This window comes from Lepisosteus platostomus, chromosome 9, assembly GCF_059453375.1.
Source record: "Lepisosteus platostomus isolate fLepPlt1 chromosome 9, fLepPlt1.hap1, whole genome shotgun sequence".
NCBI classification, from domain to species: Eukaryota; Metazoa; Chordata; class Actinopteri; order Semionotiformes; family Lepisosteidae; genus Lepisosteus; species Lepisosteus platostomus.
Window position 1 is genome coordinate 47,079,514 of NC_142619.1, and position 26,874 is coordinate 47,106,387.

Sequence of the window (26,874 nt, forward strand, 5' to 3'; positions counted from 1 at the left end):
AAGATGTAAACTTATTTCAGACTTGACAACTAACATCTGTAACAAATACTGAAACGTAGATTAGATAGTAATCCATGTTTTTTTTCACAAATGACAACAACCTATTTGACAAATAGGTATATATTTTTTACTTATTTCTGAGAACATGGCAGCATTTCTTGACTAGACTCCCTAATAATTTGGCAGTTATAATTGTTAAACTTGTACATTTATAAGAATAGGCAAAGCAGATTACATAATGTGAAATTTCTGGTTATGTTGTCCCTAATATGTCATGCTGTATTTTTGTAGTTTTATGTTTTTCATGTATTTAGCCTTTTCTATTTTTTCTATTTCTATGTCCATTTTGTGTGCATTATGTGCACAATTTGAAAATAAGTACTGAAAATATTTGTATGTATACAGTTTCCAATAAACTGTTATAAAGTCTGGGAAAGATTAAAAGAAGTGTTGTGTGCTTACTGGAAACAAGTTCTGCTTTAAGAATGATTTTAGGGAGTTTAAAGAAACAACTGGGGGGTTAATTAAAAAAAACCCAGATTGAGAGGCGGACAAAGCTTTGTCTCATACAGCAGCTGTTTTCAGCCCTGGTCCCATTTTTCAGTTAATTAGAATTAATAACATGGCGTTATTAATTAGCATGAATGCTAAAACAATTTCTGGGCTGCCTACCTGTCCACATCTAAGTGTGTAGAATGTGAACAACTGAACCTGTGCAGAGATCTTTATTTTTGTTGTATTTTTATAAAACTTATATTTTGAAAGTTTTTTTGGTTTAATGTTTTTCCATTTAGTACCTAGACATGATCAGTAGATAAAATACAGTACACTTTGAGCCAGAAGCAATAAGTCCTGTTTTTTCCTGTAGAAATATTAGTGTGCAAGATTGGATTGGCTGTGGGCATTCATAAAATGGAATTCTGAACTCTTACAAAATGTTTACAAACATAAAACATTTGACAAGACACTTACAGTAAAGGCTGTTTATTGATTAGGTGACAGTTCTGTATTTCCTTATTCCAACGGAATATTCCAAGCAGTCTCTTCCTGACTCGTTCTGTGCACCGTGTTTTCTCGAGACCTGCTGTGTGAGGTGTCCTGAACTTGTCCAAAAGCACTATCCAGGATTGGGGCTCACTTTATTGCCATGTTACACGTTGATTTGAACTTTACTTGAAAGAGATGATTAGCTTGTTTTAGCTTGCTTCAGAATAAACATAATCAAATCTTCATCACACATACTGTACAAAGTATTTCAAGTGGAAAAGGTTATCTGTTCAGTAACCCAAAGATTTGCTGCAGTGCTTAATCTGATTTGTAAGGAATAAGGTAAGCATGATGATCCACCCAAAAACCTAAGACTTAATCACTAATTTTTGATGGGTCTGTGCAGATAAAATAAATTAAAAAATCATATTCTTTGTATGCGTACAGTAGATTTAAATTAACAGTATAGAAACGTCATTGGCAGTCATAACAGATTTTTAGACTTCCAAGAAATTAATTATTATTTAGTGTAAATAACAGACCATTTCAAAATGCAAAACAATTATTTGAAATAAAGACATGTAATAACAAGATATTCCTAATATTCCTGCAAAGTTTTAAAAGGATAAAATCACGTACAATAGAATACATAGTACTATAAACCATTTTGTATAATATATAAAAATAGTGTATATTATACAGTATATAAAATCTACATTTTTTTTCTTCCACTGGTGAGCATGGACTTAATTTGTTAGCAGCCTCTAGTAAAACATTATTTTTTACCTTTAAGGTGTAAATTACTGAAACACTGTAAAACTATTTTTCCAATCAACATTTTTACTGCCCCAGAAAGATATGTTTTATTAGGAGACTTGAAGTAGTTGAGGAATATTTTGGGTCACCTCATGTTCAATTGCTTGCATTATACAGTCACACGATCTCCATTCTTAGGTATGAGTTACAACATACTATAACTACACGATGACATATGATACTGAAATTGAACACTGCAATACATTTGCCCTTTACACATAAATAAGGACTTTGAAAAAAGGAACTGATGTAAGCTGTTAGTGAAATATCCCTTTTATAAAAAGAACATATTAATTCTTGTACCATATCATCAGGTTAGAGGCACCTTCTTAGAGACTAAAGCTATCATGGAAATCCTTGCAATTACATTCCCTGCTTTCTGATATACCCCATTAGTAAAAAAAAAGTTGAACAAGAATTATTGTATTTTACAACTGCTGAGAAATACATTTCTTAAAGGTTCTCTAAAAACATCAGCTGTGTTGAGAAAATAAACATGGCAAGAATACATAGGGTGCAATGTAGTTTTTCCCATATGTAGTGCTTAAATATAAAATTTAATTTTTTCATGTTTCAGTTTCTCTTTCGAGACAATTGCCATAATTAAAAGAAAAGGCAAACAATAAACAATCCATGAAATCAGTAAACAGCAGCAAACTACAGCAGATACTATATTTGCTGTAAATTAACAAGAGTAGCTTTCACTTAGAAAAATTACAAACTACGCTTCCTACATAAACATTAGTGAAAGAATGCCGATTCAGTGTTGAAAATGCAGCAGGCTATTTTACATCTCATTTTTACAAAATGCCCACATTTGCAACAAAAGTTAAAACGCACTTCAGGTATAACAGCCATGTTGTTGAAGCTGATAACCTGGCTTCTTTCAAGAAACGACTGGATGAAATCTTCGGGTCAACTGGCTACTAATGGATGAACCAAATAGCCTACTCTCTTTTGTAATCTTTCTTATGTTCTTACACAATAAAATTAAATTAAATACTACCACATTTTTTCCAATACTATCATGTTACAGCGTTCCCTCAAAGGACTTCATAACCAGTTAAAACAAACACAACAAAACACAATGATTCTGAGTCTTTAAAGTGAACTTCTTATAGCTCTGTGCTTATAGTTTGCTTTTTCATTCCAAAGAGCTCATATGGAAAACAAAATATGTTCACAAGCATACAAAATTGACCTTTCAAAGAAGACAACGTTATGTAGCTCAGTAAAAAAATAAAGGCTTTCAAAAACACAAAATGAAAACAAGTTGTCGCTGAGTTTTTTAGAATTAAAAAAAAACAGTAAAGTTTCTGACATGAAATTCTTAATTTTAGATATCTCAATGCACCAGTGAAATTCTATTTAGATTTGAAAAAAAATATATACATCAATGAATAATTTTGTGGTAAACTTAAAAAAAAAGTCCAGGAAATTTACTAAGGAAGCTGAATAACACTAGAAGCTGGTGCTGAACCATGCAGTAGTAATGACTTGTTACGTGTAAACAAAACAAAAACGCCATGATTACTGTTTGCCTTTGCTTTCTGCCCAAGCTGGGGCGAGGGACTGTTCATAGCAGCATTGACTCTTGCATGGTGTACCCATCAGCAGGGTGTCTGTAGTGTTGTCCACTAAAGGCGGCTGGATGCTGCTGTCTTGTTGGAGCCTGTGGTTCTGGATAGGAAGTTCTGTAATGGAGGGACCCATCCACAGGCACTGCCGAATAGCTGAAGTCGTCAACCGGGGACATCTGTGCCCTTTGGAAACTTGGGGACCTTGGCATGCTCGCCATGTAACGGGCATCAGCCTCCGGGCTCGGGTGCCACTGCCGCCCCTGGCTCTCCTGTCTGTAAAGGGGTGTCTGGTCTGGGCGTCTTCTGCCGTCTTGCACATAGTCAACAGATGGATACACCTGTCTTCCTAGGAGCTTGGTCGGCTGTCTCGGACAGTTGCTGGAATTAACAGAATCATACTGTGCGCTGCTCTCTGCAGGCATAACGACAATTCGGTTAGGCTGGGAAGAGCTGGAAAACTGCCTGTTGTAGGCAGCGTAAGAATTCATGTATGCCTTTTCAGGAGGCAGGCCAATGGGTGCATGTGGCATTAAACCGTACTGCTTATCGTCAGGCTTGACATCCACAATGCTGTTGTACTGCGGCTGGTAGGGCGGAGGAGCCTGTCCAGGTCGGCCGGGGGAATACTGCTGCGAGTTCCCATGATATGTAGGGGGGTTGGAGTAAGACAGAGGAGGGGCTTTACCTGCGGATCTTTGGTCTTGACTTTCAAACGTCAAAGTGTGCTTCTGAGCTCTCTGTGGTCCACTTGCACCAATGCCGCTCAACATTTTCGTGGGACTAGCCGAATTCGGTGACTGACTGCCGAAAGACTCGTTCCGAGGACTTCGAGATTTGGGCCGTTCCAGCAGCTCCTCAGCGTGGTTCTCGAAGTCGTGCTCGGAGCCCGGGACGTTGTCATACTGCGATGCGTTGGATCCCCTTTTGGTCTCGTCAACGATTAAACTTCTAGGCTTTGACCGCACAAAAAACAACTCGTCGGGGCTAGACGGAGAGCTGGCACCACCGTAATTGGCGGCCCTGCCTCTCCCATCGGGGACAGACTTTGCAGCTGACTCTGAAAGTTTTATTTCGGAGGGTTTTTTCCACCTCGGAGCAAAGTCTTTCCTCGTGCTCGAAGTGGCATTAGAGTTATGGTTAGCAGTAGCGTTGTTGAGTCTCGAGTGGTCCTGAGCCACGGTCTTGGGCGGCAGTACGATGCCCTGTTTTCGTAGCTCTGCTTCTGATGGACGATGTGACCGCGCATCCCGTCGGTCTCCCTTGTGCTGCTTTGAGGATTTCTCAAAAGAGTCTCTCTGTGCCCTGCTGCTGGCCTGCCTCTCCCTGGCCCTCTCAGGCGAGGCACTCGAGACCTTGCTGTTGGAGGTGTGCCCCTCCAGATGAGTGCTGTTGCTCTGTCCATTGACCACGTGATTGGAAATGACTGGCTGCGGTTCAGGTGGCAGCTGCCCAAGCGTCTTCTTTGGAAATTCATCCTCTTTACCTAAGAGATAAAAATGTAATAGGGGGTTCAGTTGAACTCTGTGGGTTTTCACCACAGATATTTAGAAAGCACAAATACATTATGATAATACAAACCCAATTGTTTTAATTATATCTGTGGGATAAAGCATAAAATCATAACGAAGCTGACAAAGAAGCTACATTCCGATATCACCAAAATGTATAATTAAATCTGACTTTTATCATAGCCAACTGCCACAAAGACTTCAAACACAGAACCTGTGATTTCTCCTGGTTGGATCAGAAGATTTTGGTTCTTATAGAAGAAACATAATATGTTATGTTTTATTGTACAATAATCACTTGTAAATTTGTACATTTGTTTTCATTTTTTCATTTACAAATGAAGGTTCATTATGACTGGAATGAATCAAGTCTAACTTCAAAAAGTAAAACAAGCCATACATTTTAATTAGAAACCGATTAACAGTTTCATATAAAGGGATTAAAAATACTGCTTACTCTGTCTCACCACTCACTCAACAAAGTTACACAGCATGGAAGAGTGCATTACCTGCTTAAAATAAAGCTTATTATTTTGTTTCTTAGGTAAAATGAATGAATAAAAGTGGAATGCTCAAAACACAAAATACAATAACAGAGTTCAGGAAACAGATGGCTTTAAAAAACAAAAAAGGTGAAAAAGGTGGAAACTATGGAGAAGTGCATTTAGAAGTGAGAACAGGAAGAAAGTCCTTCTGCAAAGGATTGTGGGAGTATGGAACAAGTTACACAGGTTGTTGAAGTTAATACCCTGGTTTCTTTCAAGCATTGTCTAGATGAGGTCCTTCCAATTAGCTATTAACTGGTTTAAGTAGGTCAACTGGCCCAGGCTTATCCATAACCACTTACTACATGTCTTTAAATTAGTTACACAAGCACTAAAATGTGATATCAACAGGATACAAGGTTTGACAGAACTTTCCGATTGGGACTTTACATGCTTATGTGAAGTCACAGGTTGGAAAAATTTACAGAACATACTGTACAAATCATCACTTCTTCATTAGATAATTTTTTTTTTAATTGGTATAATTCATTTTAAACACAATTCTCAACAAAATCAGGTACTGTAGGGGAAAGAAGAGAAGGTGCACAGGACAAAAACTAGAAAAGACTAAAATCCCTAATGACCACTTGGCATGGCAGAGAGCTAGATGTAAAACTCAATTTCTTAAAATAATTTGAAATGACACGAAACAGAATTAAGATCGTGTATACAACTTTTTCACAAATTGCACAGCCAACAGAAGTTAATTTCTTACTCTAAACAGGAGCAGAAATGTCACAAAATCTTTGTAAGCCTGTCCTTAAACCATACATATTCCTTTTTGATGCTACCGCTCAAGATTTCAAGGCGCTTCCTTAAATTATTAAAACAATTGTTTCAAAATAAAGCACCACAATTTGGAGGACACTGAAATTTCCATCACAATGGCTACATTTTTTTAAAACATCCCCTTTGGAAACTCAAATTTAGCAGTTTACAAGTTTAACAGTTTAAACAAAAGCTTCTCATTTCACATAAAAACTTATTTTAACATTCCTGTGGAAAAAAAGACCCAGTGTGTGCAAAACAGAGTGAAATGCTTTGTTTTAACACTGAATGACTTGAACACAGTGCTTCTCACGATTCAAAGTGATGTGGTTCAATACATCTGCTCAAAAAGCATGAAGATCAAAAGTGTCTGTAGAAGCATGCTAATAATATGAAATCTGGCTAATGTTTTTCTGTATGAGGCTCATCAAATTTAAAATGTGTAGAATCCAAGAGGAATAAAAAATGATGTATTGTAATTATGGTTAATGACAGCAGTAATTCAGACAATTTCAGATCACTCGGTTTGCACCCTGAATGTGTAATTGTGGCTTTAGCTCATCAACTGAACCACTTACAGGAAGATAACTGTTGGTAACATTTTATTTTTTTTTGTTCTGCATAAGACCTCGTGCCCTTATGTTTGAAGGGATGAAAACCGACAACTGAATAACTGGACATATGGTATGGAACTTCAAGTTGGGAACAATGCAGACTGAAACAGAAATGACAACATGTAACAGTTTTGCCCACCAGCCATTGTTGTACGGGGGGATGTGAGTTCCAGGCTGTTTAAGACTTTTGCAGGCTAGCAATGAATCAAGAGAGGAAGAAAATAAAAATAAAGCAGAGAGGTTAATGACAGAATAGCCAATTCCTAATAGTGGATAAGGAGATTTTTTAAAAACTTTTAACGTTTATTGGTTGGTAAGTGAGATTACACAGCCACCTATTTTAATATGTATACATGTCTCCTCTATTCAGATATGGACTATTTGAATTTTTCTATATAAAAAAGCAGATACTTCACTACATTAACTGCTATACATTTTACAGCTCATTCTTCAAATCATACTCAGACTATGAACTCAACATGCAACCTCTTTAGAAGTATTCTTTAGGAATCAATGTGTAGAAATAAATGCCTCACATGGACTTTCAAACACAAAAGGGTAAAACTATCTGCTCAACCTGAATATTAGAAAAGGGCTTATGATATTCAGTTCTATGGGAAAGCTTGGTTCAACATAAACCAGGAAACTGCCTCTTGCCACTGAAAACCTCTCGAGAAACAAAGATGTGATTTTGCATGTTATTGCCACCTAGTGGACAGAAGACAGAACTGAGAAAATCTGATTTGGATCCAAGTACAAATGTGCCTGAAAACACAGAAGCCAAATGTTGAATGAGCTTAGTATATTTTTCGCTGCTGCTCAATAATTCAATCATTGCATTCAATAAGCTTTTTGGAGTGGGTTTGTTTATGTGTAGGGACACAAGTGGTATACTTAGTTAAAACAGGAAATTGTGCCAGGTGCACATAGTCCCAAAGACCCAGTTGTGCCAAGATGTCTTTTACACAAAATGGTGTTTATTTGTCAATGTTCCTCGTATATACCACAACATTGTCACTTCCAAATTTAAAACATCTGTTGTATGCCATCTAGTCTCTAAATCCTGATACTACACAGTCTCCCACATAAATCTCAAATGAAGATTTTGACCGGGACCCACAAGACCATGTAACACTGGTCACTCTGTTCTCAAATCTATGGAGCTGATTTATGTCTGGGTTGTTTTTGGATTTGGAACTGGTTAATTGATACAAGTAAGGCGTACAGATAAGGAGTGTGATTGGGGGTGGCAGGCAGAGTACCTAATGTGTCAGGACCTTATCAATGATTTAGGGTCTGGTATAGTCAACAAAGTTGCTATGTTTGCAGATGAAACTAAAATAGAAAAGGTTCCATAATCAAGACAGGGCAAACGCCTGGCACATGTTTTGACCTTTAATGAAACCAAGTGCAGAGTGTTACATGCTGGTAGATGAAACAAACTTTAAACATAAGACAGGAAAACACTTTGAATTTTAAATGGAGTGGAAATATACTTTACCAGGGGGTGGCAATTCCAGCTTTGCCCGTCTCAGCTCTGACATGGAGTTCTGCAGCTGCTCAATCACAAAGTCGTCCTCGAAGAAGAAGTCTTTAGACAAAGTCACCTGCAGGAACTCCACCAGCTCCTCCATGGACAGCTTTGTCAAGTGCTCTGCAGTGGAAAACACGGACATGTATTCACAGCAAGCCCTCTGTGGTACAGGTCTACTTAACTTGGCTGACGTTTCCCCCTGTGACTCAAATTTAACAGTAAAAGCGCAGAGTAAACTGTGTGGTAACAAAAAGGTCAGATGTGCAATAACAAGTCGTAGCAGCTGTAGGAGTAGCTGTTTAACACTAAATAAATGAAATGTTGACTATAGCAATAACTTGATTTAATTTGTAAATTCACATAAAATGATGTATTTTACACAAAATGGTGTTTATTTGTAAATGTTCCTGATATATATCGCAACATTGTCACTTCCAAATGTTAAACATCTGTTGTACTGCATCTAGTCTCAAATCTATCTCTAAATCTTGACACCACACTGTCTCCCACATACAGTAAATCTCAAATGAAGACTTAAGGATTCAGATTAATTGTCAAATTAAGAACTGGAGCCAAAAAAACTCTCCCAAAACTCCTATTAAACTAACATTAATATTGATTGATTTAGAAATCAAAAGGGAACTTCTCATGTTGCAAAAAATACCTTTTCAAATTACAATTAATCCTACTATATTCACACAGTAAGGACATCTGAAGTAGACATTTAACAATAAGCAGAAATAAACTAGTGTGTAAGTAATTTAACCTCCCTTCATTATAAATTCATTTGCAGAAGACAACAGATTTTATCTAAACTGGGCCTGAAAAAATACGGTAGTAAACAGGTCCTAATGATGTCTTTATCAAGCAATAGGACACTTTAGTGCGAAAAAAGACCCAAAGAGTTTATTACAAAGTTATATGAAACAAGAGCTGTATGACTCCATGGTATCAAACAAAATCTAATCAGATGAGGCAGCTTTGCATTTTATGAAGTCTCTGTAATATTCCGGAGTCTCATGGATAAAATAAAAATTGGGAGCACATAGTGCAGTTGATTTAGGAAGCAATCTGCAAACAAATGATACAAGCCACTCGTGCATCATTGCTCTTCTCTGAATACTTGTTCAAGAGCTGCACAAGGCCAGGTCATTTAAGAACATGGACTGCAGCAGAATAGTATTGTTTTGAGCTCTGTAAATGTTGTGCTATCTAACTAATACATTGAAACAAAAGCAATCTGACAGTTACCGAAGCTCTGGGGAAGCCAAAGCATTGTATTAATTCAGTTTCTGCTACAGTCTGATGTACAAGTTACCTGTTGTAGCGTGCTAAACCTCTGCTAAAGTATTACATCAAATTAAAGTAAAATATTGAACATATAAATCCTGATATATAAAAAGTAGCTGCATACAAAGTATCTTAAATTTTTAAGGAGGGAGGGGGGTTGTGTTGTATTTGAGAATAATCCAGGGGGTATCGTCTTACTTTTGTGGAGTTTAAGGATAGTGTAAGACATGGCTGTAAGAACCCTTTCTCCTTCTAGGATGTAAATGTCCCATATCCTTAAAGTCAGAGTAAAAGGAGTCTGCAAGACAGAGATGGAAAACAACATTTCAATCACGATAAACAGTTTTCATGATCTGAATCTCTACTTCTCCACTTTGTTTTGTTATGTTGCGCATCAAAAAAACAAGTCACGGCTGCAATAAATTCTAAAACTTGTTAAAAACAAAATTACAGAACAGTGGAGAAATGGGTCAATTCATTCTGCTGATTATGATTTGTCATCAACAGGGTTGAGATGATCTACTGTGAAAGTCACAAGCTAATGGCTTGTGTGGCTCCTGGCCCAGGTTGCAGATACGATCTGGAGGGATTCTGTCCAGTTTCTTGACGGGTATGCTCACTGATTTACGAGCGCTATTTGTTACATGTCATCGAAGGCTCATACCTCAGATGTTCAATTGGGCTCAAGTAGTATGACAGTCACATTCCCATTTTGCAAAGGATGTGTGAGGATGTGTTTTGCCCTGCTTTAATGTTGTCACACCAGGCTGATCCTGAGGTGACCACCTGAGCAGGCGAGAACCCAGGACATGATCAATGTATCACCATGGAGTCAGACTGCAGAGTTCTCTAGTGACTAGACAATCCTGCCCAGGCAGCCACACTTGGACTTCCCTATCAAAGGGCCTGCTGCACACAACAATTATCACATCACTCTGTAAAACAATCACTGGTGTTCCTCAGGGTGGTCTTTGCTGATGAGCCTACCAGAGGCATTGCTCCGACATACTGATTGCTCCCTTGATAAAAGGGATATATAGTTTCCTTTCTGGGTTTTTCTTTCTTGATTTTCATCAAGCTTCATCATCAAACAGGTTACCTCATCAACTGTGCCCAATCTAAACTTGGTCAAAGTCACCTGAGTGTATTCTGGGCAGTCATGAATGATCAATTAATCAAAACAATGCCAAAAACATTTTCTAGATTTTCAAATGCATATATGCATATCTTTCAGAAAAAAAAATGTTTTAAAAGAACATGTGCAAAAAGGGGGATAACTTTTTTTTATGTTCAGTATATACTTAGTCTGAAATCTGAACCCTTTGGGTATACAGTTACTGTAAGACAGCCACTGTAGAATTCAACAGTACATGGTCCCCATTGTAACACATTATCAGTTAGGACACACTCAGTCTGCTTTAAAGAGTAGTGTCCAAACCAAGCCCATACGGTCTTAACTGGTAATACTATATGAACAAAAATAGACATACTGTATGTTGACAATACACACATATATAAAATCATTCTTATTATGATTTTAAATGAAATGATGAGTGTTAAGACTATAAAGGCCCACAGCCACCCATGCTTCATTAATTAAAAGTACTCTAAATTACTTTGTCATTAAGTAGTTCCACAGAAAAAACATTTTCCGGGGTGTTTAAAAAAATACTTCAGGACAATAAAGGTTTGGAAGGTAAATAAAGCACCTACTCTATCCAGGAAACACTGAAAGAACCACTTCATGGTGTAAAGGCTGGTGTAAACTTCTTGGGAGTCCTGTGAAAATAAAATCCAAAAGGCCTTTACTGTGTCCCTTCAGAAGACCCTGTCCGCTAAGAAAAACACAACAGAGACCTCACATGGAATCGAGCAGTTCCATTTTCAACATTTTCAAATTTTAAAGTTTAAAAAGAAGAGGGTAACAGGACACGCCAATGCTCAAATATCTTCTAATTATCATCCTGTTCCTTTTGCCCTTCTGGTTTAAAGGACATTTCTTATGAGTCAACGTCAAAATCAGTAAATTCTTAGAACTCTCCAAAAACTGTAACAATCAGTGATTATTATATTGTTTAAAATTTGCAAGTAGTTACATGCTTATATATCAGCTTCTCACAGGGCAGCCCAAATCCTTGTAACACCAGTGTTTGCTGACTTCTAACTCCCAATAACTCAACTGAACTCATTCATTTTAATTTGACCTTTTTATGGTTTTCAGTCATAAAAGAGACTGAGTTACTGACAAATGTGTTGGCCCCTGGATGGACTGGTGAGGATACTGAGAAATGTCAATGCTGACTCTGATGTTCTTGGTCTTGACAGGTATTGTTTTTACTGATGTTGTTAATGTTGTCACAGCTGACTTTTTAAAAGGATGGGATAAAAAATTCAGGTGTGGCTATGCTCAGAAGCATTGGCATTTATGACTGTAAAATCAGTAAGTGTAAAAACGGTATTTGGAAAATCAATCACAGATTCTATTAAGTCGCTGAGAACTGATTTGAAAAGAGTCCGCAAACACTGACATCTCAACCAGCAATGGATGGGAAGCCCTGCTGTAGAAGTAATTTGGTTTTATTTCATAAAAATACAGTCGTCAAATTAAAACAAAGATGAAATGGAGCAATTTGGGCTATACAAAGTAAAAAGTAAATCATTATACACAGAAACTAAAAAAAAAGAGAAGAAGAAAAAAAATCAGCAAACAGCAGTGTTCTGCTGAACATCAGCCCTACAACTCTGATCTTTCTGATTTACCAAGTGTTGCTTCAGTTTAGGCATCATCTTTTTCAAAATGCGGTCATGGTGCTCTTGAAACCTCATCAGCTTGGGAAACCCAGGAACAAAAAATCCTGAAATTGAGAAGTAGTAGTACATCTTGTAAAAAAAACAACAAACATTTGTAGGTACTTCAGTTACTAGTGTTCAATTCGATCATAGCATCCTGCCATTAAATCGAGAGATATTAGATGGTATGAGAGCAGCACCACTATATGTGCAACACTATAGAAAATTGTAGTTTAAGGATTCTTGAATATCTATCAAGGAAAGATGTTTTACTGAATGCCCAAGGCTAAAAACATTAGTATCTTGTAGTATCTAGTATTTTGCAATTTGTGATCTTAGAACCTTCTATTTGATATGAAATACAAACACAATCAAGAAGAGGTTAAATGTGTTTATAAATGTATCTGTACCCATCTATATCTTATGGTCATCTACTATACAGTCAGACATCTATCTACAGTACCCAGAAATACAGACAGTTTCAAAGAGTTACCAGAATAAGGAATACTGTAAAATGTATATAGACTCTATACACATACATTAAGTGTATGACCATATATATACAGACATATTTTACAGCATGTCTATGTTGGTCATCAAAAGTATTCACCCTCCCTTTTGTTTTACATTTTATTGTGTTTTAATATGGAATTGTAATGTATTTAATGGGGAGTTTTTTATATTGATTGATAGAAAACCCTTCTGTCAAAGTGAAAACAAAATTCTACAGATCCTCCTAAATTACATATAAATATAAAACAGAAAATATGTGATTGGATAAGTATTTCCATTGCATATCCCTTTATTTAGGGAAAAAGGGAAGAAGATAAGCTGGGCTAAATCGGGCCTCATTCCTTGATAGTTCACAAGCTCCCACGCAGCTGCTATCTTGTGGTGGGTTATTGTACTTCAAAACCAAGTTGCAAGATTTAGATTTTTAAATGTTACCCATTGATTCTAAATTTAATCTAAACTTGATTGAAGAATTGAATGTGTGAATGTTACTTTTGATCTTGAGATAATTCTGAGAAGAGTTAATCATTAATATTTTCACTTGAATCTCATTTGTCTGCAGACTTCAGACGTGTATTTGGCTATTGTATCTGTTAATTTCGTGCATTTCATCTTATTGCATATTCTGGGTTTTTAAAAAATAGATATTTGGTACCTGCTTTAAACTGATCTCTGAGTTTAGCTGGGAACAGCGCACCCATGCATTTTACAATAAAACTGTCAAATTAAATTTGATAACATTTGCTGTTATTGAAATAACAAAATCAGGATATCACTTATAATATCAAACCACTTTTTAAATTCAAGATTCCCAATTATTTTTCTAATTCACTTTGTCAGCCACAGTAAACGTTTTACTTTGATGTGCACCCAGAAATATCACGTGATAACAGTCACTTAATTATAAATTTAAAAATGACTCCGCCCTCCTGCAGTTTTACAGCTACCAGAGCCAACTTGATAAAATCAAAGCACAGGTATGTTCACTTTAATGACTCCGGATCTACGAAATGAGGTTGAGCAGCTCTTTACCGTGCATTGCATGTTTCTGTCCAGACAGAAGTTTAACCAGGGCCCAGAAGGCATCCTCTTCATTCATATAGATGAGGAGCAGAGCTGTGATCTGGCTCATTCCCTGACAGTATCCAACCTCCTGTGGAGAGAACACCAACACAGTAATTACGTCTTCTCCTTCAGACGTTTTCCTGCACAACAAATGGAAAATCAAAGAAATGCCAGAAATGGAAGCAGAGGGTGTCCAGGATTTACACCATTAAAAATATATATACTTTGAATTCACTGCCAACAGATTAGAGTTGTCAGAAAAGTGACCTCACCAGTACAGACACTGATAAGAGAGAAAGATTAAGATTGTAAGGGTACAAAGGTGACAGAAGAAGCCATAAATTGTATCGTCAAATGCCATTATGCTTCACTTCACAAAGATTTTTCACTGAAACTGAAGAACTGTAACTGAACCCTAAATCCAAAGTCATCACATTTTAACATCTCAGCACTTGGGTATGGGTTTTCTCTTTCCTATTATTGATGTCGTGTTTTCTGCAGAGACTATTATCAAATATCACAAATAGTTATATGCACTATTTTTTAAAACCTAATATACTGTAAGTACTTTTGGTATTAACGATATTTTAGATACTTTACCAAAATACTACATTATGCACAGGTCAGATGTTTGGAAGTAACAGATGTTACACAGAATTTGAGGAGTTTTGTTTTTAAACACAAGAAAAGTTACTAATTAGAGGAGGCCATTCAGACCACCCAAACCTTTTGGTTGCTAGTAACTAAATGATCAAAGATCTCATCCAGTCATTTCTAGAAAAAGCTTCAATAACATGGCTAGGTAACTTGTTTCAGACCTGCACAAGCCCTTCTGTAAAGAAGTGCCTTGTGTTCTCATTTTTAAATGCATTTCCTTCTAGTTTTGTCTTGTGTCCCCTGGTTTGTGATTTGCTATATATTCTGAAAAAGTCCACACGATTTAGTCTGTGCTTTTTGCTTACTTAGAGCAAAAAGATTACTTAGGTGAAGTAATCACCTAAGATTAGTTAGGTGAAGTAATCTCTTAGTCTTCCTAAAACGTCCAGACTAAAATGCTTCAGTTAATTCAGCTTGATTCCAGAGCAGCAGCATCTTTTTAAAGCATGGTGACCAAAACACCGTGTACAGTATTAAAGCACCACATTCTTTACAGTATTATTTACAGCCAAAATGTCAACATAATGCTGCATTGCTCACTTGTAAATGCAGAATTCTGACATTCTCATATAATGTGCAAAAACCTCCCCAAGTAATGACTTCTAGCATATGAAGTCATACACTGAACATGACGTATGCGTCTTCAGTTTGTACCTTGCACAATTCCATTAACGTAGCAAATAATGTGCTCGTGCATGTAATCCAACATTACCCAGACACCACCTCCTTACTAACCAGCAATTTCTGGAAATGTTACAATAATTTGCGCTAACTAGACGGGCATTTGATATATTCAAACGCAAAATGCATTTCAAGTGATGTAAAATGGACCACTGAAGTACTTAGTAAGAAGATTTTTATTTTGAAAGAATTTTTTTTCTCTAAGTTGAAAAACAAGTAAGCTATTCACTTTCTCAGTCTTTGCCCGCTTCAATGTTGCCAAGAAATGATTAGGGCTCCCTGTTGAAATGAAGCAAATAAAACACTATCTAATTCATTGTATTCAGTGCCTTGTTTTCCTTGAGCAGCCCTCTCTGAAGTCAATCGTACTAAGACAATATCTATTTTTTCCACTACTTGTTAAGAGTTGCCAAGAAACTTAGAAGCTGGGTGCCTGAGGAATAAGGTTCAATTCATTCCCACCTCCAGTACTTCTGTATATCATTTGTACCTTCCAAACTTTTATCTCTAAAGTTTTATTTAATCTAGTTTTCATCTAGTTTATTAATACAAGCATACCATCTGTTAGATTGGACACTGTAGCTTAAACATTAAGAATTAAAGTAGGCATAGCCTATTAAAAAGAAGAAATTTCAGTGAGCTCTATAAAATGTTCAGTATAGCAGACTGGAGATCACCAGAGAGATCCCTCAAGAGAGGGACTGATACTGCGGTGCTGACGATGAGATCTTTAATAATTCATAGGTTCAGAACAGATTTTCAGTGACATGCTCTTTTGTGCAAGCACTATAACGAGACGAAAGCAGAACCCAACAAAGAGCACAGACAAACTAGATCATAACAGGCATGAGATTCAAAAAGCACAAAAGAGGTAGAAAAGAAACAGCTTTGCAGAGTTGCCGATGTGGCAAACTAGAAGAGTACATGACATAAGCGGAGCTGTGAAATTTAGCAGTGAAAGCAGCTTCATCCATTTCATCTGAGCAGGAATGCTGTTGTTACGATGTGTAGCCCAAGGCTTTACTGCGCCACCCACACAAACACAATTAATACCAGAATAATGCTCTCCATGTGGTAGGATGGGCATGAAGCTAACAGCTGACAGCGATCAATTTCTGTGTTACAAAGGCACTTTTCATTTGAAGACCACACATTAGTTTTCAATTAATGTTCTCTCCATGAAGAACAGTTCAAACTCTTAAGTGCTCAATAAATAATAAATAAGATTATGAAATATTCAGACCAGCAGTGTAAACATCACTTACTGTGTTATACATGGAATAAGCCGTTAGGACATGAAATAAGGCTTGTTGCCTGTGAATTAAAAAAAATGGAAAAAAAAAGTTATTTTTTAAAATACAAGTGTAATAAACTAGACCAATTAAGTTAAAATTCCTGAATTCCTCCACTAATACTAACAAGAAACTAAACACCTTATTTCAGGGAAGCTGTTTTACAGAAACTGGAACAGGATGGACATACAGTATAGCCAGAAATTTGAGAGCTGCATTAACTAGAATTTTACAGGCCAAAAAAACAAATGAAGGAAGCCATCTGCGTGTCACTATAACAAGGAAAAAAGATCCTCATTTTTACAGTATGCAGCACATTTTTAACCTTAAAGCAGTTATAACTGCATATAACCTCATTTAAAGAGACATCTGTCCTACTACTGTTTTCTCTTGATTATGTTTCCATTAAGTTCAGTAATTTTAAGAAGCATTTGCCAAAACTATACATATAGCTATGGTATATAGAGTACTGGTAAGATTTACAGAAATTAAGGACATATTACACACTACGGATGAATAATTCTTGTATATAGATGATGTGTCCTAGTAAAGTATTATACACGTCCATGTTATTAAAGCCATCATTTGTCAAACAACCCCTCATAAAATGCCACAAAGCTTTAAGCCTAGAGAGATATGCCTTGATAACACTGTGGAATTGTAAATATGTTAACAAAGATTGCAAACGAGAACTGGAGACCACTTGGTCTACAGTATGTAGCCTGCTTGTCTTATAATAGCTAAATGACCCAAGGGTCTAATCTAGCTGTTTCTTGAAAGAAGCAAAGGTACTGGCTTCAACAACGTGGCTGAGTAGCTTGTTCCATGCTCCCACTCTTTGTGGGAAACAATGCAATGTGAAATTTCCTTTCCAAGAGACAAAATGTTTACATGACAGAAAAACAGAAATGAAATTTTTAGTTAATGGAGGCTGGTCTTATAGGCTGCTTTCTGCTCAACTTCATGTTTCACCCAGTGCTGCTTAAGGTTTCGTTAGAGTGGTTCAATGTCAGAGAAAGCTCAGCTTCTTAGAGATTAATTCTCATCTAGATTACCATAAAATTAAAATGGTTTTAATGAAACCAGACGGGTATCAACAACCTTAACCAAATACTACTATTGTGTCATTTACACGTCCAAAGTAACCAAGGTTGCTGGGGTATTTAAACAGAACAATTACTGCTATAAACAGGTAGAATCAGATGGTATTTTCAAATGACTACATTAATACAACAAGGCACGATTTCAGTTTTCATCCAGAAACTGTATGGCCAATGTAGCATTTTTTTTGATAAATTGTGGACAGCTGTGTCCACCAACCATAATTACAGAAAAGGTATAGAAATATTCTGCCAATCTGCCCTGTGCCACAAGAACTCTACTCAAACCTGCCTGCAAACTTTGACTCCTCTTTTGCATTTTAATGCTTGACTGGTCTTCCTTGTTCTTCTCAATCTGCACAATATTCTTCCTTGAGATGGTGCACAATCAGTAGAACTAGTTCTTAGAAATGTATGGCATGCCTTGCCTTTACATATTATTGAGCTCAGCAAAGCAAGACTCTTATGTGACCCTTCCCTCCTTGTGATTATTTGTATTATATTATAAAAGGCAACATCTATTGTTTTTCTTCTGTGTTGAGAGATGTCAAGAAAATTGAAAGAGAAAACTTGATGCACTCTTATTCTTTCACTATAATGCTCTGTTTATGGAATTATAAAAAAAACAATTTTTATGAGTCAGAACTTCTTCGGTAAACCAAGCAATCGTATTTAGAAATGACTCCTTAATTGAGGCACAAAATGCTATTTCATGGTACAATGGATAGCAATAAAAAAGTCCCTTTTGACAAATATACATCACACAAATTCTCCTTTAACAATAACCCTTTTATAATGATGTTTCTTGATAATATGCCAGAACTACAAATTTATTGTCAAGTGAAAATTGTTTAAATGAATATTTATGGCTAAAGCTTTTTGTGAATAAATGTAAAACATTGAGATTCTTGATCAAGAAAAGGAAACGTGAAACATCTTGATCGTAAAGAACATATCTGAACTAGAGGGTTTTACTTCACATGGTTACATGTTCTCATAAGAACAACTGAATTGATTTTTTTTTTGTTTACTTCCAGGATGAATAAGAAGGAAATCACAGAGAGGAAACACCAGGACAGGCACAGTGAGAAGACATGCGACAGGAACATCACAATTACCCTGTGGTGAAGCAAATATTTTTCACAGCTCCCCATTATCTTCATGCAACATGCACAGTGTAGGGGCTACACATACTGTATAATTATTATCACCGTAGGAATTGACTAGGCTTTTTAATTGCTGTTTGTACAACTCAGTGGCGCCTTGAGGTGGGAGAAGATATCAGTAGAACAGTGAGAATATCAGCCCATGGTTGGGCAGTCCTGGTACTGGAGTACCTGTTTGTCTGCAGGTTTTCATTCTAACTAGGATCATAATGACCTGAAACAGCCCATCATTGGCTTAATGGGTCCAATTTAATAACTTGCAATTCGCTTTGCAACGGTGATAGAATCACTCAGTGGCCCGAAGGCATTTACCCAGCTGAGCAGAGAATTGTTCAAGGATCAAAGATGTCAAGTCCTGCACAAAAAGAAGATGCATCAAACTCATTTCAATACTGGATTGTGTTTGGCTCATCAATGAGTATTCAAAGTATTTGATTTCTCCAATTGGTACAAATAGACCATGAAGTTCATACAGAGCAAGACCAGATGAATCTTAGTGGGTTGTTATCCACTCAAGTTGAAGAGAAAAACAATATTACCTGACCGGTATACCGTAACTTCTTACAATGAAGGCTCAGCACTAACCTTCATGAATTGCATTCAGGCCTAAGAAAAGACCCAAGGGAACACCTGTCTAATCTCACAGAAAATACAATTTAATTCTCACTGAGGTCTCTTATTTATATTCTTAAAATGAGATGAAATCCTGGTGGAATTGTTTTGTGTGAAACTGCAGTGCTGTAAGCTGGTCATATTTCTATAGGTTTTTCAATCTCAGGTGTCACACAAGACTACTCATTTAAACACAAACTACACCTAGACATAACTGAAGCATGATATGTCTCACAATGAGTAACACACAGTATAGCTCTTAGAAGTGTATAAACCAGTCTTATTTTATAAGATGGGAGATTTAATGAGCACTGTGAGCACTCAGTGATTTTATTTATATACAAGGAATCAGATTGTGTATGAGGGGTGGTGAATCCTGGGCACCTGGCCAGTTGGTTTTTGACCAAGTATTGATGATTTGTTCAATTAGGTGGTTTGGAACCCATCGGTAAAGAAAATCCCGACACCCTGTAGCCCTCAAGGGCCACTGTTGACTATTCTCGACTTAACTGAATTAATTTACTAAATTGATCAAAACTAACATGTTCCAGGTCTTTGCATATTGATGAAAGACCTGTTAGAACATGGCTGTTCATTACCAGGAGTGCCCTATAATACATTATACAACAAATACATACAGTAGAAAGACAGGCTTGATCTAGTTTTACTATTTACTAGTTATGGGTATACCACACTGTCCGATAACTATAATGACTCTTATGTTGGATAAGGAATGAACACATTGATCCATCTAATCATCATTATCCCTTTTCAATTTATTTCACAGACCCCCCCATCTTCAGTTTGTCAAATCTAGGGTGCTCTCTCAAACTTCCATTACAAACTTAATATAAAATTCCATTCCATCTTTCACAAGGCCTCCCAGTTGGTTATCACCTTTTCTCCTGGAATCCTGGGAAGATATTTCTTTGCCATCAGTTACTCTTTAGCCTTGATTTCCCACTCAAGAGTCTTGAAGACTTCTTCCAAAGCTTCTGTAAACAGCTTGGGGGAAATACTACCTCCCTGACACCTTGTTAGTCATCAATGGTGCTGGATCCATCTCAAAATCCTGTTTGTTCTTTTAGCCGAGAGAAATCCAGCATCCTCTGCAGTCTGTTGTGAGGTTTTCAGTGACCGCTTTGCTGCTTTTATTTCAGTAAAAGTAAAAGTAATTGTCTCCCTTTTCTAAAAGAAATAAAGTACTACCATAGCACTGTTGAGTGAGTGTGACATTTGTCTGTTGTCATCTAATTTCTGAAGAGTTTCACTGCATGTTTGACCTCCAGCATGTCATCATGCAGTGACTGGAGCTGAATCTCTTTTTTGATCTTGTTGGTATTGTGGATGTTGTCCTAACAGAGCTATGACTAAGATTTAATCAGGAAGTTCTTATGGTCTCCTGATAATTAGTTCCCAAGTTACTGATTTTGGTCTTTGTTTGGCTTTATTTTGCCTTTTTTTAATCAGCTTTTCTAACTAAATCACTGTAGATCTAATGTCACATTATTCCCTGTAGTGAACATTTTCAGCATCTTGCAGAGATCAACATACTGTGTTTTTGATCTCAGATAATATTAACCTATTTATCATAGGCTTTTTCAAGAAAAACCTGAATAAAACAGATGGAGACACAGAGTGCCATTAATTAAAACAAATAGTTATGTCCTATGCTGTGAACAATACTAAAAAATACTGCACCTCTTTCATTCAATCTCTATCATTGAGTAAGAGCACAAAAGCAGAACTCCCTGAAGAAATAATCTGAATTTCAGAATCCAAGAGAAGACGCATCTCACATCTCAGAAAAGTGTAAAACTGTAACTTGACATGAAGGATGTCAAGATAATTTAGAACAAGGTTTATTTCCTTTTATTGTTAACATGAAGAAAACGTCCAAATATTATTTGAAATTACTTTCAAATATCTATTTTCTTAGTATGAAAGTTAACGGAAAATTAAATGTACAATTGCAAGAGAATGCTGGGTTTTAATTGGTCAGTTTCAGACTAACATCACACATGAATTTCCAGCCAGTGTAAAGAGCCGATCCAGCCATTTTCTAACTGCTTTATCCAATACGGAGTCATGGGGGAGCCGGAGCCTATCCCAGCAAGCAATGGGTGCAAGGTACACACTCACTTCAGAGCCAATTATCCCAAAAGCCAATTGAACTGCCAGAATTTATTTTGGATTGTGGGAGGAACCCGGTGAAAACTGGTGCAAACATGGGGAGAACATGCAAACTTCACACAGATAGCACCCCAGGTCTGGAATTGAACCCAGAGCCCCCATACTGTAAGGAAACAATGCTAACCACTGTGCCATCATGCCACCTAGGTGAAGGAACCACGCATCACCTTGGCATGCACAACAAGAACTACCCAATGTGGTGAAAGAATATTTTGTAATTATTTAACCTGACAAAAAACTCACATACATACAACTACATACAAGTCATTGTGCAATAGAAACAATGCACTGCTGGGTGTGTGCTGTGCTGGGATAATGTCACTTCTGGACAGGTGAACGTTCAAGGCTTGCTGGCTCCTGCCCCACCACACCAGACATGACATAATCGCAGCAAAACACACGGCTTGTCATGCATGGTTCCTTTAGTATCCTATCTCCATGGAAACAGGTAGGAATGAACTCTGCTGTCTATTTACTTAGTTAACAGTGTATAGCTAAAGAATTTCAAGGTCATTCAGTAAATACTGCACGGAGCTAAATTAGGGAAGAATTTGTTATATTGAAGTAATTTTCATCCTCTACTCCCTATGGGCTTTAAAGACACTGGGCCCTCAGAGGGTAAAATGAAAGAAGTATATATTTCTACACAGTTCACTGCAGTATTGAAAGGTCAACTCCCTTAAGCAGCAACATGTACTAAATTGCTTCACTGAGGTAAAGGGAAGTTTGTCTTTGCTTTAACACAGAAATAATGGAGCACTCCATCACCCAGCGGCATTCACCAAACGTCTGTATGAAGCCACAGAAATTTATGGCAATGCATTCACACATTTTGTCATGGTCTTCTATCTTCTGGTGACTTAAACAGCAAGTGCTAATCCAGTACTTCCATTTATATGCACTGGAGTCTCTGGAAGAGAACTTTATTATTCCCTTCAGAATATCAATACAGTGTGATACAAAATATGCATTTCCATTGCTCTTCATTTAGGGATTGATAAGCATTTGCAGACACGGGTATGTTTTTTTCCAATAGTAATTACATTTTTCCTTAAAGTTCACTCCATGTTTTATTCTGCAAGTTAAGAAGTGCATGTGAAGACATTACTTTAAACTTATCCTCATCATTCCTGTCAATTCTGACTGAATTACAACAGCATGCACAGGACTGTTGGCATGACAACTGTACTTAAAAGCATAGTGCTGAATTGTTTTCATTTTTCATATACTGTACAGGAATAGCCAATTATTCATCTGGACATTCCTACCACAGTCAGATAATTACCTAGTTCATATTCAATTAATATCTACACTATAGTGTCCCACCTGTGCTTCAAGTAGAATGCTATGTTCCTGAATGCTTTCAGTTGCCAAAATTGACTAAAAACTTCAGCTTTTTCTGCTGACCTAAAATATATATGTTTATAAAGTGACAATCTAATCACATATGGATTAGATTACTTCAGTCAGTTCAGAAAAAGACAGACATATTTCAGAAAGATCATGAAGTCAATCTGTGGCTGTAATACTTTCAAAGATACCCATATACTCTATAGCAGTTCACTTTGCACAGCTTAAGATCTGTACTTACTTCACATCGTATCTATCCCTGAACATGATGTGGTCTCTGTAAGTGCGGTTCACGTCAAGATCAATCTGCCTGATATCGGGAGAAACATCTTTCGCTCTCTGCTTTAGTTTCTTCAATAACAAGGGGAAAGAAGACAGTTCGATAAAATTAGACTGGCTACATGACTGCAGTGTTCATGGCATTTAATAACACAGAATTTATCTTCATTGAAGAACCCATTACACTGAGAGCATTTAACTATAGGCCGCTCCTTTCAATCAGACTAAACTTTGTCACTAAGAAGAAATTAACTACTGGAGGCCAGGGTCACCGCAGAAGTTTTTTAACAAAATTTCACTGAATGAAACATTAAAATGAAAAAAAATGGATTGATATTGTGGTTGTGACTCCTGACTTGCCTGTTCAATCTCCAGGCTGACACTGCTGTTGCAACTCTAAGCCAGGTAACTTCACTCAGCTTTAGTAAAATGGTCAGTATTTTAAAATTGGTAAAATGTACAATGCTTTGGGTCAAACTATCAGCCAAATCACTTAATAAATAATAATTTTACAGGATGTTTTAACAGTAACATATAAAAAACATAAGGATATCTCCAGCTGTCGTTTTACCTCATAAAAATCCTTCTTCTCAGCTTTTATTTTTGGAATATCAAGAAGCAAGCACCAGACTTCCCCTCGAAGCTGAAGTGGGATCCCCTTATAAATTCTTCTCATAAGCTGCAAAGAAGCATATTGAAATATGTTTTCAGAATACATCACATCGATATGAAACTAACCAGGAATTCCCATATATAACATATTCCTTTTGACCTTGATTACATTGTGTAAAACTCTATTTCAAAACATATCTGTAGAGAAAGTCTGAGCTCAAGGAAGAATCATTCAAAAAATGTTCTCCATAAATATTAGGTGGGTAGCTGTGTCAGCATACGTAGGCTGCAATGGAACAGGTAATAGGTTTATTCCATGCTGAAAAGAGAAGAAAGAAAACACAACGTTTCGGCCATGGAAGGCTCCACTGCCGAAACGTAGTTTTCTGTCTTCTCTTTTCAGCATGGAATAAACCTATTACTTGTTCTGTAAATATTATGTCCTTTTGTCATTCTCAAAGCATTATCACATTATTCACTTGCAATAATACTTCCACTTAGCTTTGAAACAGAAATAAAACAGCAGAGCATCCATCCATCTCCTAACCACTTTATCTAATAGAAGGTTGCAAGGGAGGCAGAGTAGGGGTGAGAGGCAGGAAATACCCTGGGCCAGACACCAGACACGGGCACACACAGACATAAGCACACATATTCACACCGGGACCAATTTCCAAGAGGACAACTGACCTGCCAGTATGTCCTTGGACTGCAGAAGGAAACTAGAGCACAAGTGGTAAATGCTAAGCATTGCATAAAAATGATATTGATGTTTTTAAGAAGTGAAAAACAGGATTTTATTTGCTTTAAAATGTTTTGCAGCAGTAGTACAGTAAATTAAAACAATGAAAATGAGGGATTTTATAAAATACAGATATGACTCTGCGTCACAATTTAATTTCAATGTCTCTTACTAACTCAGCACTATTTTGCAAGTTAATTTTCAATAAAGATGCACAGAGGCAGAGCTCACAACTTAATAAAAGGCAAAATAAATAAAATATAAAATGGTACCTATTATTCCCCTTAGCAATAGCATAGTGCAAACACCATCCAACTGTTTAAACAACGGTCACAAATAAACAATTTGGTAAAACACGGTTTATGTACAATAGGAACATGAAGGCCTGGAATATTCTTTTTTATCCCTAAAGGCTTTATCTTGAATGCTGATTGCGTGCTCTGTAATCAAAATGTCAATTTGTAACATATACATCAAATCATTTATGAAGGATTAGTACAGTTCTTCACTTTACATAATTACAAGATATTGCAAGTCATAATATGTTTAAAAAGCATTCACAAATGGATGAGGTAATGTGCATTACTACGGCACATCACAAGTTCAGAAGTAATCCCAATTATATCTGATTTTTTTATAATACACTGAACCTAGTAAGAGGTCTTTCAACTTAGAATATTTAAATCTGCTGAGAATTAAGAACTGCTACTGTTGTATTTCTAATACAAATACTATAAGGCAAACAATAGCAATATATATTTTGGACTTATAATGTATACCAAATGCTGAATTATTTCTTGAATTGCATCCTTTTGGATAATTAAAACAGAACATGCAAAACATATTAGAGGCTGTGCAGAAACTATTAAAAGATTACCATTTCTGGACATTAAGAGAAAACTTACCAACACACTTCAATTACTATCTAAAATTAATTTAACATCTGTACAAAGAGATACGGTAACAGCAGTCACTGTTTTCATTCAATAACCTGAGCAACAATACTGAGAAGGACTACAAAACCTAACTACTAAATGCCTCATTTACATTCTATCAAATAGCTATATCAAGAGTTAGTTATGCTTCTTGCTGTTAGAGTAATATGAAATTGCTCTCTCCTGTTAACACAAAAGTTCAGATTTATTAAGATACTTGACACTGGTGGTGATAAGGTTTATAAAATGAAATGAAAAAATGGCTGAATTACTGCTTTAAATTAGAAAAGGTATATAAAAACATAAAAAAATAGTAATAAAAACTTGTTTTGATATTGTTTTGTAAATTATGCAGTTAAGCCACAGAGAGGACTTGTCATGAACTGTAAATTTTCCTATGCACTCAATTTTTAAGGTCAACAATAACTCCTAGATACTACGTACTATTGTGCCAGGAATGAGAAGAGACTTCTTTATTAACGATTGCAGACATACTATGAAATAAGAGGAAACATTACAATACAGAATTTTTTTGCTCTTATTTTTATATTTTAAGAATGATTACCTGTGTAACAAATGGCAATATTAAGATGTCAATGCTGATAATCTAGTTAGAATCAGAGCCCTCTAAAAAAGACATGACATTATATTAGATACAATATATGAAGCTTTTAGCAAGGTATGGTCCTTGGAAGACAGTGTTATTACTTGTAGCCAAGTAACATGACGCCATAGAATGTTGTGAGTTGTGAAAACCAGGTCCTCACCATTAACCTAGTGAAAGAACAAGCACTAGATAAAGTCAATCACACGTGTTTTTTGGGACTGAACACTGAAAGCACAAGCTTTCTTAAACTACATACAGCTCACAACTGTTTTCTCATAACCAGCGTCATTGGGAAAATAAATTGTCTTGTGCTACAGGAAGCAACATAACTTCCTATTTTGAAATATTGTTCCTCCTCGTCCACGGTGCAAATACAGGCAGGACAGAAAGGACATTTGATGCTATAAATTAAAAAACAGTGAAGAGAAACATATAAAAAAGGCAGTAAAAGCCTGTTTTTACGACCAGCAACACAATGATTGCTGGTGGGGTTGAGAGAAATGTGAAGTGACAGCATGACTCCGAGCTGCAAACCACCCTGTATCTTTTCTACACTAATCATCTTTTCCCAATCATCATCCTTTTGCCACAGAGTGAGTCCACCTGTCCGCTGATATTAAAGCACAGGAACCCCTAGG

At 36.5% G+C, this 26,874-nt stretch overlaps 1 protein-coding gene across 3 annotated transcripts in view; it reads right to left on the bottom strand.

The window, feature by feature from the left end:
* Positions 1-968: 968 nt before the first annotated feature.
* The window catches only part of usp6nl (USP6 N-terminal like), an 86,237-nt gene continuing 60,331 nt past the window's right edge, over positions 969-26,874 (bottom strand). For all 3 annotated transcript variants that reach the window (XM_088645315.1, XM_088645313.1, XM_088645314.1), the window contains 9 exons: positions 23,912-24,019; positions 23,303-23,412; positions 16,614-16,662; positions 13,978-14,098; positions 12,403-12,497; positions 11,356-11,421; positions 9,841-9,940; positions 8,320-8,472; positions 969-4,866 (listed from right to left, as the gene is read on the bottom strand). In XM_088645315.1, the coding sequence (XP_088501441.1) occupies positions 3,380-4,866; positions 8,320-8,472; positions 9,841-9,940; positions 11,356-11,421; positions 12,403-12,497; positions 13,978-14,098; positions 16,614-16,662; positions 23,303-23,412; positions 23,912-24,019 (2,289 nt within the window). In that variant the 3' untranslated portion in view covers positions 969-3,379. The remainder of the gene's footprint in view (positions 4,867-8,319; positions 8,473-9,840; positions 9,941-11,355; positions 11,422-12,402; positions 12,498-13,977; positions 14,099-16,613; positions 16,663-23,302; positions 23,413-23,911; positions 24,020-26,874) is intronic.